The following is a 14,978-nucleotide window of genomic DNA, read 5'->3' as shown; positions in this document are numbered from 1 at the left end:
TGTTAAAAAAAAAGTGTTTTTACTGATTTACTTTTTTGTTTTTTGTTTTACACAACTCAGTCCATTAATAGAGTTGCATTTTTATACACATCTTTCTCTTTCCACATAATCTTCCTACACCTTTTAATACAATTGTTTCATATATAATCTTTCTATACCTTTTTAGTACACTTAAGGGCCACGTGTAGCTAAACCATTCTCTTCAAATAGCTTTTCCCTTTTCCTGGTAAAAATGTCTTAGTTATAATGAAAATGTTATTCTAGGAACTTCCCCTTTCCTTTTACAGTTTCAAGGTGACCAGTTCCTAACTACTGCGGTAGGTGTTGGGCTTAGAAGTTAAGACGTTACTGGGTAAGATCCTGTTCTGTATTAGCACATCTGGATTCAAGTCCAAGCTCCACTGCCAATTCCAGTTTCTTGCAGTAAATCTTGGCTCAACCTGCTGGGTCTGTGCTTCACACATGGGGGACCTGAAGTGAATCCCAGGCTTCCACCTTTGGCCTCGTCCAGCATTAGCCAATAGGAGTGTTTACGGAGTGAGATGATGGGAGCTATTGTCTCTGCCCAGGTCTCTGCTCTGCCTCTAAAATAATTTTTAACATCACAACTGTATTATCTTTACGTACTAAGAGAATGCTTTTTCCTTTCTTCTTTTAAAGGTTTCAGTGAATATATTTGCATATATAATTCCTAAGATGATTCATAATTTTCATTTCAAGCCTCTGTGGATCAAAACCAGGTCCAAAGTAGTAGAATTCCTGTTTTTCTAATAGTCTTCGATACCATTCATTCTTGTATTCCAATCCTTAATTTCAACTCATTAAGTTATTCACATTTCTAAGGCTTTTATACTTTTCATTAAGCTGCTTTCAAAGAAAAGTATTATGACAGTATGATGTAATTACCACAGAAACTGTAATTCTAGGTTTTTAATGTGTTCCAATATTGTGACTAATTTTGTTCTTGTTTAATATGTGTGCTGAATTAAATAAGATTTATATATCTTTTTTTCTGGTATTTGGCAAAATACTCTTATATCTATAATAGTATGGCCCCCATTATGTGCATACTAAGAAAATTATAAGCTTAATGAATATGCGAAGCACAATATCTGGGTAGAGCAGACAGAAGCCAGGAGACTCATCTTGGTTACCAATGTTGATGCAGGAGCCCAAACAGCTGACCATCCTCTCCTGCTTTCCCAAGGACACAGGCAGGGCGCTGGATTCAAAGTGGAAGTGGAGCAGCCAGGACTGGAATTGGTGTGCACATGGGATGTTGGCACTGCAAGTGCCACAGGGAAAAGGTCCTGATTCCTGCCTTTGCCCTGGATAGCCCTAGCCACTGGAGCCATCTTGAAAATGAGCCAGTTGATGGAAGATCTCTCTGCGTTTCTTCCTCTCTATCTCTTTCAAATTAATTTAAATTAAAAAGAAGTAAAGAAGGAAAGGATCAGAACAAGCAGAAGACATGTTCTTAAAAATGCTGCTTCACTTTTATCAGCTCCCTGCTGATGTGCTCCGCAAGGCAGGTGAGATGACCCCAGTTTTGGGGCCCTGCCACCACACGGGAGAGCAGGGAGAGCCATGGAGAAGCCCTTGGCAGCTGGCTTCAGCCTTGCCCATCCCTGACTTTGGTGATCATTTGAGGAGTGAGCCAGCACATCAAAGCACTCTTTTTCTTTTTTCTGTCCCTCTTTTCAAATAAACTAAAACCTTGAAAAACAAATAAAAAATACTGAAAATTATATAATGAACAGCATTAGTCTTAATAGTGTCTTAATAGGACACTTTACACTCAGAGTCCTGACAGTTGATTCCTTTATCTGCTTATTGTGTCCTGAAGAGCAGCAGGTAATGCCTTAAATAGCTGGGCTCCTGTCAGCCATGTGGCAGACCTGGACAGAGTTCCTACGCCCAGCTTCTGTCTGACCCAGTCCTGAATATCAGGGCCACTAGAGCGTGAACTAGTGGACTGAGGAGTGCTTGCTGTCTCTCTTTCTCTCTGCGTGTGTCTGCCTTTCAAGCGAAAGGAAAAAAGCAAGCAAGCAAGCATGCTGTCAACAGAGCTATACTCTCTGAAGATTCAAAGTAATGATCTGTGGCATGCCTCCTGGCTTCTGGTATTTCTAGCTTGGGCATTCCCTGGCTTGATAGACGCATCACTGCAGTTTCAACTACCATGATATAGTATTCTCTCCACATGTCTGGGTCTCGCTTCACCTCCTCTAAGTATACCAGTTAAGATTAGTGCCTCTAACTGGATCTGTGAAGATTTTATTTTTTCACATAAGGTCATATTTACCGGTCCCAGAAGTTACAACTTGAAAGTATTTTTTTAGACACAACTCAATCCTGATAAGGGATGAGAAAATACCAGTCACACCTTCAAAGTTCTTCACTAGGACACACTGTTGCCGTGAATCCCATTTCAGGCCAGAGGGATTCAGACCCTGTAATTACTAGCACAATGGATTTCTGCGAGAAAATCCACATGGCAGGTGAATCTCTATAATAAATAGCAGAAAACATAATCAGCAAAATAAACGTAATCAGCAAAATCAAATTTTGTTTTTCCTCAGCTTTCAAAATATGTCTTCTATTTCCACAGTTTGTTAATTAAGACATATTTTCCTAGGCCCAGCATGTTAGCCTAGTGGCTTAAGTCCTCCCCTTGCATGCGCCAGGATCCCATATGGGTGCCATTTCTAGTCCTGGTGGCCCTGCTTCCCATCCAGCTCCCTGCTTGTGGCCTGGGAAGGCAGTTGAGCCCAGAGCCTTGGGATCCTGCATCCATGTGGGAGACCTGGAAGAGGCTCCTGGCTTCAGATTGGCTAAGCTCCATTCATTGCAAACAGTTGGGGAGTGAATCAGCGGACAGAAGATCTTCCTCTCTCTCCTCCTTCTACTCTCTGTATCTCTGGCCTTCCAATAAAAATAAAATCTTAAAAAAAAAAAAAGAACTCTTTCCTTTTTATAGTTGAGGGGTGTGTCTTCCTCTGACCCCAACACACCATCCCAATGCATTTGCTAAAGTCTTAACTTCTGATACCTGAAAATGTGACTGTCTTTGGGAACAGTACCTTTAAGAGGTAACTACCCATGACATGCCAAAGTGCCAGTCTGGGGGCAAACAGACTAGGGATCTCATGGGTGCAAGGCAGGATGCACCTGTGGTGTACCAAAATACTGCTCTGGAGCCCTGGGAGGGCCACACCCATAGCTCACCCCTGAGCTTGGTCAGGGGCTTGAGGCTGGGGTCGTGGGTGACACAGTTCATTGGCATTGCCAAGAAACCCAGAGTTTCATGTCCCATTGGTCTTAGATGCAACAGACTTTCTGGTCTCAGAGACTGGAGAGCAGGATGTATGTTCTGGCAGTGAAACACACAGTGCAAGTTGTACTGCCTCCTTTGCTAACTCATGTGTAGGGGAGATGGTTGGTCCAAGTGCACATGAAGGATGAGTCAGCCTGCTCCTGTAAACCAACTGGGATGCCACTTCAAAAGACAGAAACAGACTTCTTGGAGTGGCAATGGATAAGCTATACTTTCTATGGCTCCTGAGACAGATCTGTTAGATAAGACAGGGAGATTTCTGAACCTAGGATATGCAAGGGCCACACTCCTAATCAGCAATTAGTAGCGACCAAAAATATGAATCTATACCCTGCAACAACCTTTCAGAACAGGGATCAGAAATGAAAGGGTACAGGCAGCTTAGAGTCACAAATTAGAAGCCATATATCCTCAGCTCTATGTAGTAAGGTCTATCCACCTGTCAATCAAATTGCCCCTTCTCCAGGTTGTATTCTCTCTCACCTTAGACTGGAGGGTGGTATCAGGTAACCACTCCCCTCTCCAAGCTCAGGGGAAGCCAGGCAATGGGAAGGCACACATCCACTCTGTCCACACAAGATGAAAGTAGAAACGTCCCTCTCACCTTTCCTATTTCTGCCCACTCTAGTCCTGAATGTGTTTCTGTGATTTCTCCACCTTATAAAAAAAATTTACAAACACACACACACACACACACACACACACACACACACACACACGGCAACTAAAGGAGGATAGGATAATACCGTACGTGTAGGGTCTAAATCAATTTGATGTTGCCATTGTAACAAGGCGTGATTTGGGTACAATGGGAAGTCTGTGAGAACAGACAAGGGAGAGATGACATGTGTTTATATGCCAAGCCAAGAAGCTTACGAAGAAACCACCCTTGCACTGCCAGTCTCTGTAACTGTGAGGAAATAACTTTATGTTGCTTAAGCCACCCAAACTGTGGCAAAACTAGATGAAGGTGTAACAACCTTCATCAGATATTCATAAGTCTGTGTTATCCCTTAAATCAAAATCATTCTAAGTAAACCAAATTGCATATGTATTTAATTAAAATATGTCAGCTTATTGGCTTCCTGAGATGCTAAACTTGTCTTTGCTGTCTTGGCTTTTTCCAAGATCTTAACAGCAAGGGCCAACGCTGTCTTGTCTATGCCGTCAAACACACTGTCACCAACCAGCAACAAGCTGCTTATGACAATCATATCAGATTGCCTATAGGGTACATTGGGAGAGACACATAAACTTATTAAATGTGTAAGGAAATTACATAGATCCGAAAGAAAAATTTCCTGGAAACCAGAAAACCAACACACAAAGGGATAAATTAACTTGTTCAACTTCACAGTTAAATCAAGACTTGAGGTTTTTTTCTTAAACACTGTAAGAATGAAATCACATCAAAATATAGTCACATAATAGGGCTGTGCAACAGTGTGATTTTTTAACACTGCTTAACTATGCGTAGACATGTTTAAGATGGCATCTGTTGTTGTATGTCTCTTTCTACACTTTAAAAATTAAATGAAGTATAAAAATACTCAATATTCAATATATGATTTAAAATCACTGCATATAATTTCTATTGTACTTGCAGAATTCTCCACTAAAATAAAAGCCAATTACTTATTAAAATAAGAAAATGAAGTAAAACACAAGTTTAAGTTAATAGCTATTCAGAATTCTGTGAAATTATTACCTTTTTATATTTCCCCTGCCTTTCCTAATTTCAGAAGTAAAATGGCATAAAAATGTAACACAATGAAATAATTATTAAATTGTCCAACTTGAATGTGGAATGAGGGGACACTATTGCTTATTCTCCTTTGAGATCAACAGTAGACACAGCAGTATGGTAGTCCCTACAGCTACCACAATGACTCCAGTCTTCTCTCTTTCTAGGTATATGACTCATGTTATAAACATGTAACATGTTCTGACCCTTTACCCAAATACAACATACATGCATCACTTTCAGGAAGAAGCTTTAAGACATTCACATTCTCTTCTTCTCTCTACTGAAGTCATTGGCCATATTTTAAAGCTCAGACTTGCCTCAGCTAAGGCTCTGGAGCAAAGATGGCAAAGAAAAAGGAAAAAAAAAATGTTTCCAGTAAGTCCTCAAAAGAAACGCAATATAAGCAAAAATAAACTGCTACTATATAAAATGATTAAGAGTTTTGGGCCTGGCAGTGTGGCCTAGTGGTTAAGGTCCTCACCTTTAACGCGCCAGGATCCCATATGGCCAACGGTTCTAATCCCAGCAAGTTCCACTTCCAATCCAGCTCCCTGCTTGTGGCCTGGGAAAGCAATGGAGGACAGCCCAAAGCCTTGGGACCCTGCACCCGTGTGGGATATCCAGAAGTTCCTGGATCCTGGCTTCGGATTGGCATAGCATCGGCCGTTGCGCTCAGTTGGGGAGTGAATCATCGGATGGAAGATCCTCCTTTCTATCTCTCCTCCTCTCTGTATATGTGACTTTCCAATAAATAAATAAATCTTTTAAAAAAAAGTTTTGAAAGCATCTGTTACTACAGTGTGGTTAACCTAACACAAAATACAAAATACTTGCATAAAAAAAGGACAGAGTCCTACAAATGAATGACCTAAGCATGGGCAGAAAATGACAGGATTCTGCCCTTTCTCCACCAAGAAAGCTGCTCCAAGAGAAGTCCTTGCACCTCAATGTTACGAAATGTTTTCTAAGTCACAGAGCTCAGGCTGAAGGACTGAAGGCAGAGCAAGTATCAACATTATAGACAGGGCTTAGAAACAGAAGAAAGATGCTATTCCACCTTCCCCTCTTCACCTGCAGAAACTGGGCTCCTTACAAATGGCACCTCTATCCACTTAGTCAATCTCAGGACATCTTCAGACTTCAGAGAACTGAACAAGGTTCTTCTCCACTCCTTGACCTAGGGCACCAAGACTCATTCCACGTATTTCAAGTTCAACAGATGTCATACAAGTTCACAACAATCCTACAGGATTTCATCTAGAGGAGTTATTCCTAGTTTAGGTAGTTCAGCAACTGGCCTAAGCTCACTGTTGCACTAATAAAGGACAACAGAGGGCTACACTTTGAACAAGACCTCTAATTTTCCTGGTCACCTGGACAAACCATATCACAAAATTGAAAAGTAGGAAATGCACAGTGCATTTTATTTGTAATTTTTAAGACCACTGGATACAGTTATGCAATCTTTGCCCAGTGTTATACAATATGAAGCTCTAATCACTCAGTATGTCTTCCTACGTTCCACAAAAGTGCCTCCTGTTGTTAAAACCCATATCCACAGGTACTCACACTAGTTTACTGTTGCCCAGCTTTATTTGTCAGAATTTATTATAGACCATAGTTAGAGGTACTACAGGCAACAAACTCCATACCAGCCCATCAGCAGCTCCTGACTCAGGCACTACTTGAGCTTTGAGTCTTTCTCCATGAAGATTTACCAATTTGCTTATAAAAAAAGGACCCCATACTATCACATTCCTGTGCCAAGTGAGAAATACGGATATGTCACCAGCAAATAAGGTGTCAAACTATTCATTTGCCAGAATTTTAGTTCTTCCAAATCTCACCAGAGGAGTGGAATTTAAGACAGCTTAAGAAGAACTATACTGAACAAACACAAAGCTAACGTGCTAGAGTAGAGGGTTTCTTAACTTATGCCAAAGCACTGCTTCCCTCCACCTCTATTTGTGACAATGAAAAGTGTCACTAGATACCGTCACATGTCCTTGGCAGATGGATAGGACAAAATTCCAGTTTGGTGACCAGTTTACTAAACTTTCACTTTCATTCCCAGCAGGTATGACACTGATCATAAGATGATATGTATTACATCCACAATGCTCATCCTACCTCCACATATCCTTTTGGGACTGATGCATACTTCCCAAGAGAGCCCAATGGCAAACTCCGCCCAAGAAACAGGGAGGCTTCTTGATTTGTAGCAGGTAGAAAATAGCTAAACTCTGACTTTTTGTCTTCATTTTCTTTCCAATTCCACTCCTCCCTTCTTCAATTCTGCATCCCTTGCAGAAGCAGAACTATGACTCAACTAATGTTACTGGGATGGTTTTCTCTTTCTACACAGAATGTAGCCCAACAACAAGCTGCCACAGATCCCCTCCGATGTCCTGTGTCCTACAATGCAGACAATGTGCCGCTGTGGGCTGGAGGAATGTGTGGCGCTGCAGTCCCAGGAGCTGCTTTAGCGGCATAGCATCAAGGGCAGGGGGAGGAAACTCAGACTCACAGACTAACCCGTAAGTTCAGTCTGACTGACAAATATCAAACCAGAAGTATGACCTATCTTTGGATACAGATTGGGAAGGATGCTGTCTGTCTGTCTAAAACCAGGCTTGAACAAATAACTCCAATGCTTTTTGATACTGTCTAGACTAGATAGACTAGGTGTTTTTTCTTTTTCTTTTTTTCTTTTATTTCTTTTTTGGCAGTAGTGACACCTTAGATAATTCTTAATTGTATGAGATTCAAGCAAGAGGAATCCATGACAATTACTTCAAGTGCTAATAAACACCCATGGTTCACTTAATAAATTGGCTGACGTGGAAATGTATTTTTACATAAAATCTGTGACAACAAACAAAGACAGTAATCACATATACATTAATTTACAAGACAACAAGGTTTTCAAGATTTCAAGGTTATTTACAAGGTAACAAAGTGAAAATCAGCTCAACTACAAATCACAAGATCACAATTCCAGACTTCATTCTAATTCCACTGAGCAGCTTAAACAAATAATTCGGTATTTTTCTTCAAATTCCCAGTTTCAAATAAAAATAGTGCATGTTCTACTTCCCTAATAAATGGATCTAATAAAAAGAAATATATGAAAAACATGACATTTTTAAATGAGTAGTAGAAAATTACCATGTTTACTAAGTTTAAATAGAAATCATTATGTTTAAATATCAGGGCCAATTTTTAAATCATTATTGACCCTCTTTAAATGATACATACATATATTACTGTATATAATAACATTCACTTTAAAATCCATTACAGTATCTGCTTCCAGTAAAAGACAATAAAGGTCCCAGTGGGTCAATCCACTATTACATAACAACTATAAACTATTGGCAAAATGCCAGAAACTATTTGACGACACTGAAGATCAATGCAATACTAGCAAAATCAGGGGGGAGTCACTTCTAAGAAAAAGAAAGAGGTATGGAGAACATGTTCAAGGGTTTTAACACAAGGACAGGCCGTGGTCTGTACAAGTTTGCAGCAAAATCTGCAATAGGAAACCCAGGGACCAGAAACTGAAGCAACAGCAGCCACTGGAAAATGAGAGCAATAACAGAAGGAAAGGAGCCAAACAGGGGAGCTCCAAACCCTGCGTACAAACGCCACCCACACCTACGCAAAACATGCATGCTCACGGCAGGCTCTGAGACGGCCAGGTAGAGACACTAACTGAAATCTGAACTGCTTCCTAAAAGTCAAAGTTCATAATTAGCATAAAGCCAAGGAAACTAAATTAAGCTTTAAAACACAGACAAACACAAAACAAAACAAAACAAATGTAATAGTCACCAAGAGAAAATAAAAGGGTTGAGAATGAGCATGCCTAACACTCACAGTGTCCCAGGTCATTCCAACGTCAGTAGCTACAGCAGAGAGAGATTGGATCTAATCATAAACGGGGGACAACTGACTGTGCCTGGACTAGAGAGGGATTCACAACGATAGAATTATTGGCAATTAAGACTTACAATGTATTTCCTATAACTATGATTAACAAAGAAAAACTTGTAGAAATGAACAAATAGGAAGTATAAGTAGAAAAAAGAAGCATAAAAAAATCAAACATTCTGGAACTGAAAAGAACAAAATCGAAAATAATGTTCACTGTAGAGGATTAACAGAAATATGAAGATGTGTGGAAGGAATAACTAAATCCAAGAATATGTCAACAGAAATCTCCAATCTGAAAAACAGAAAAAGAAGTGAACATAAGGGAACAAAATTTTCCCACAGGAAAATACTAAAAACTTTAATATGCATGTAAGCAATACTCCAAAAAAAGTATAAATGGGGGGACAGTGCTTTGAAGACCTATCAGCTAAAAACTTCTGAAATGTTATGGAGAATGTAAGTCAACAGAATGAAGAAGTTCAGTAAATCACAAGCAAGACACATGTGAAAAAATAGGGCACATGCATCACATTCAAACCACTGAAAATCAATGCGAAATTAGCCGGATACATAGGATGCATCTGAAAGACGGGAATAAACATTGAAATAACTACCAATTTCTAAAGGAACCAAAGCAAGGCAGAAACCAGGGGAGTAATAACAAAGTGTTGAAGGAAATTCCTACCAAGGACATCCTAAAAAAACCACTATCAACATTTCAACAATACAAACTGTCATTTCATAAGATTCTAAAATTCCCAAACATTTCATTTCACCAGCTCTAATATACTGTTGACTTTAGAGTCAACATAATTCTTATTTAATAATATTCAAAACACATTTCCAATTTTTATAAGACATCATTCACTATGGGAAATATCTCAAGCTCGGAGATTATAATGTTAAGAAAGAAAAAAGTGTTAAAATCAATGAGGCAGATAGATTCTTTTCAAAAGGTCAAACTGCCAGCATGCTTTTTTTGTGTACTTCAACATGGTGATTCTAAAGTTTATCTGGAAAGGCAAAAGACTGAATAGCAAACACAAAACTGAATAAAGACAAGGCTGGAAGCTCAATGCTAGCTTACTCAAGATTTAGCATGAAACTGGTATGTGTTAAGATACAAATAAGACCAAATGGATTAAAAACAATCTGGAAACAGCCTACAAATACATGATCTTTAGGCAGTCAATGCTATTTATGGACTGTAATTCATACACAAAGAAATTACAGTAATCTAGATATAGAACTTGAACCTTTCACAAAAATTAAATCAACACAGACAATACAGCTAAACAATGTGTAAAACTATGAAGTTTCTATAACAACAGTTTGAAATCTAGGTATGACTCTGAGTTAGGTGATAAATTATCCTTTTTATTTAAATAAAACTAATTATTTATTATAAAAGCAGAGAGGGGTGGGGGAGAGAATGACAGAGAAGAAAAGAGAGGGCTTTCCTATCTTTTGGTTCACTCTCCAAATAGCCAGGACTGGGCCAGTCTGAAGACAAGAGCTCAAAAGTCAATCGCACATAATAGCTTGAGATCTAATTACTTGAATGACAACCACTGCTTCCTAAGCTGTGCTTTTATAAAAAGCTAGAACTGAAATCAGCGGGGCCAAGAACCCAGCCAGTGGGATAGGGGATGTGAACATGCCAGGTAGCTTCTTAACATGCCAGGGACATGTTAGATACAAAAAGGTATCATCCCTGAAGGAAAAGCTGAGAACATACTAAGAAACACCAGCAGGGAGTAGCCTATCAGACCAATCCTCCATCTGCTGGTGCCAGCATCCAATGTAGGTGTTGGTTCTAGTCCAGACTGCCCCACTCACTGATCGAGCTCCCTGCATATTGCCTGGGAGAGCAGTGGAGGGCAGCTCAAGACCTAAGGCCCCTGCGTCCACCTGGTTGATTAAGAAGAAGAAGGTTCTAACTCCTGGCTTCAGCTGGGCTCAGCTCCAGCTCTTCTGGTCATTCGGGGAATGAACCAGCAGATGCAAGGCCTCTGTCTCTCTTTGACTATAAAATCTGCCTTTCAAATCAAAATAAATCTAAAAAAGACAAAATAACAACAACAAAACCCCAAAATTTCTGTTCTTCAGATTATATTGTTAAAATAACAAAAATTCACAGATTAGGAGGAAACATTTGCAACAAAACATATACAAAACGGGTAATGTCCAACACACTAACAACACAATATGTTAACAATAGGATTGCTCACTGATAGGAAGACAAACTGGTCCAGCAGCAAGGATGACAGTGTGTCACTTACAAAGCAAAACATGGTCTTAGCATATGATATAGCTATAGCATTCCCAGTTATCCAATTGTGTTAGATGTACATCAACAAAAGCTGCACATGGAATATCTTTGGGATTTAATCAATAAATGAAGAGGAGAAACAAACTCTAGTACACCCACACAATGGCATGTTAGTGATTTAGAAAAAAAAACAACCAACCATGAATCCACACACTGAAAGACACTGTGCTGGACAGTCATTCAACCTAGTAATTAAGATGCCAGTTAAAATCCCCAAATGCCACAGTACAGTGCCTCCACATCCCATATCAGAATAACCAAGTATGCTATCTGACACCAGTTCCTGACTTCAGCTTCCTGCTGAAGCACAATAGTCCAGGTAATAGATAGGTATTGTGGCATACCAGGTTACGTGGCCCCAACGACACTGGCACAGTGTCAGTATGGATACTGGTGCCATGCGGGCACCAGTTCAAGACAGAGCTGCTTCCCTTCGAATCCAGCTCCTTGATAACACATCTGGGAAAGCAGCAGAGAACGACCCAAAGCCTTGGTCTCCTGTGCATTAGGGAGACCTGAATAGTTTCCGGGCTTCAGCCTGGCTCACTCTCATGTTACCGTCACTGGGGAGTGAAGCACTGGATAGTACATTTCTCTGTCTCTCTCTCTCTCTTGCCTTCAAATATCAAAATACTTAAAACAAATGGGAGTGAAAACAGGTCTTTCCAATCGAAGCCAAAAATTTACAAGCTATAATAGATGGATTTTTTTTTTTTTGGTCCATGTATTCTACAAATTCATCTCATAGGTGAGTAGTTCAAAAAGTTCGTGGAAAAAGTTCACTGTGGTGCAAAATTTTCTTTAATTCAGGCAGATTTTCCATAATTTGAATTTCCCATAAACATATTAATGATCCCTCATCTGTGTAGAAAGAGGAATAGGTTTCACAGTGTCACAAGGGAGCAAATTAAACAGCAGACGAGAAATCACACCAATGTCCACTGATGAAGTTAACTAAATCAGCCATAACACTTGCATGCAATGCAACACTACAAAGCTCTAAAAACAACCCAGGATGATTTAAATGTGCAGACATGAGACATACCTAGCAGCTATTGTTAAATAAAAACAACTTACTGGAAAATATTACATGATTTCCATTTCACTTTAAAAAAAAAAAACCTAGAGGGATAAAGCTACCTGCAGTATTTTTTGCTTATATACAGACTGCTTACAGCTTCCATGCTGCCTCAGGAAAGGAAGCTGGGCTTAGGAAGGAAGGAATCTTGCTTTCATTCTATCTTCTTTGAGGTGTTCAAATTACTTCTTAGTGCATGTGTACACAAAATCAAAGAATAAAATTAAAAGCAGGTATAACACAGCAGAGTAGCAAATGCCTTCAATATAATAAATACGGAGCGAACCTTACCTTTCTCTGCAAAACTTCAGTGAATGCAGTATGGCAGGCCTCTTCTGTCGCAAATTCCACAAATGTAAGGTGTCATCAGCCAGGGCACTCACAAGAGCTCCCTTCAAAATAAAGCACATTTTACATACACATATTTCACAAGCAATGAGACTGCTGAAAAGCTGCCAAAAAAATTTGTTCCAAATTTCAAAACTTTCTGCCATTAAATATCTAAGAAGCATTTAACCCACTCAAATTCTTAATAGCAAATGCTAAAGAGTTCGTTTATATATACAGCTCCATACAAATTAATATACATCTTATGACAGTCGATGATTTAAAGTATACTTCAGTATCTTATAAGTGAAAGGCATACTAGGATATAGCAGAACATGGCAGTTGACAATTATTTAAAATTAGGTCGGGGCTGGCGTGATGGCTCCAGAGGCCAGCCCTCTACTTTCAGTGCCAGCATCCCAAACAGGTGCAGGTTTAGCCTGGACTGTTCCACTTCCCATCCAGCTTCCTGCTTGTGGCCTGGGAAAGCTGTACCCTGCACCCGCATGGGAGACCCAGAAGAAGCTCCCAGTTTCTGGCTTCAGACTGGCTCAACTCTGGCTGTTGCAGCCATTGGAGGAGTGAAATATGGATGGAAAATCTCTTTCTCCATCTCTCCTTCTCTTTGTAAATCCACCTTTCAAATAAAAAATCTTAAAAAAAAAAAAACAGGTCAGACTCTAAGTTATTCGGTTACTACTGTACATACTTCTCTAGTAGATAGTATATAAAAATAATCTCATTTCACTTGACATAAACCAAATTCTTATGAATGTACTAGAACCAGATTATAATTCTATAAAAATATATTTACAGCACTTGGCACAACTGTCCAATGTCTGAACAGTTGAAAATCTGACTAAACTAGAAAGTGAAAACATCAGATGCTTTTAAATATTATTTATGGGGAAAGATATACCTGGCAGTATTTGAGAATCATCCAGGTGGTTCGCTGCCACCTCAATACAACAAATCAGGATTTCAAGAGCAAGGATCCTTACAAGTGTATTTTAAAAGCTCTCCACAATGATTGTGATGTGTGAATAAGATTTTAAAAAGTCTCTAGGGTGATGACTGGTTTATTGAATCACCTTTATGCTTTTCCTCAGAGGAGTCAGGTACCTTTCATTAATATTAAGAAGAGTAACACAAGAATAAAACACCAAAATCGATACCAAATTTAAAAATATTTGAAATTGCAATCCTTTAAATTACTGATTTAAAATCACTGGTTTCGGGCCCGGCGCGGTGGCGCAAGTGGTTAAGGTCCTCACCTAGCACGCCCGGGATCCCATATGGGCGCCGGTTCTAATCCCGGCAGCCCTGCTTCCCTTCCAGCTCCCTGCCTGTGGCCTGGGAAAGCAGTTGAGGACAGCCCAAAGCTTTGGGACCCTGCACCCGCGTGGGAGACCCGGAAGAGGCTCCTGGCTTCGGATCGACATAGTACTGGCCCCTTGCGCTCACTTGGGGAGTGAATCACCGGATGGAAGATCTTCTTCTCTGTCTCTCCTCCTCTCTGTATATCTGCCTTTCCAATAAAAAAAAAAAAAAAACATAATAAAATCACTGGTTTCTTATGTAGCAATGGGGATTAAAACTGCTATCGAGCCCAGTGCGATAGCATAGCGGTTGCAGTTCCCGCCTTAAAAGCGCCAGGATCCCATATGGGCACTGATCCCAGCAGCCCCACTTCCCTGCCTGTGGCCTGGAAGAAGCTCCTGGCTCCTGGCTTCGGACTGACTCAGCTCCGGCCGTTGCGGCTGCTTGGGGAGTGAACCATCTGCCTCTTCTCTCTTTGTGTACGCCTTTCCAATAAAAATAAATAAATCTTAAAAAAAAAAAAAACCTGCTTTCAAGGTAAAATTAACACTAATAGTCTCTCCAAGTCATTTCCACATTGAAAATTTTAGGACTACTGTAGTGAATAGCTCTCATTGCTACAACACTATAGCGTAAAAGCAAGAAGTTTATATAGCCCATACACTCTCTTCCATCAGAAAACACCCTTTTATCTCTACCACTTAAGAATCAAGAAACTGAAAGGATTCAGGGGAGCAAGATTTGAACCATTAATTTCGAATTTCAACTACAGTATCAAACACTCCTCTCATCTGACCAAGTTGACCTGCCAAATCATGGACAGGAGGAGTGAGTTCCTGAAGACCCTGAAAATGACCTAAATGGAGAAGAGAGCCTCTGACAAGCCCGAGGAGTTGGA

General features: G+C 39.9%; 1 protein-coding gene across 7 annotated transcripts in view; it reads right to left on the bottom strand.

Annotated features, from left to right (window-relative positions):
• STXBP5 (syntaxin binding protein 5) overlaps positions 1-14,978 on the bottom strand; it is a 171,959-nt gene that overhangs the window by 117,108 nt on the left and 39,873 nt on the right. For all 7 annotated transcript variants that reach the window (XM_040965605.1, XM_040965608.1, XM_040965609.1 and 4 more), the window contains exon 4: positions 12,725-12,825. In XM_040965605.1, coding sequence (XP_040821539.1) covers positions 12,725-12,825 — 101 coding nt within the window. The remainder of the gene's footprint in view (positions 1-12,724; positions 12,826-14,978) is intronic.

The sequence above is a fragment of the Ochotona curzoniae genome, unplaced genomic scaffold, assembly GCF_017591425.1.
Source record: "Ochotona curzoniae isolate NIBS_2020 unplaced genomic scaffold, NIBS_Ocur_1.0 scaffold_3890, whole genome shotgun sequence".
In the NCBI taxonomy this organism is placed as follows: domain Eukaryota; kingdom Metazoa; phylum Chordata; class Mammalia; order Lagomorpha; family Ochotonidae; genus Ochotona; species Ochotona curzoniae.
This window is presented reverse-complemented; position numbering and strand designations above follow the sequence as displayed.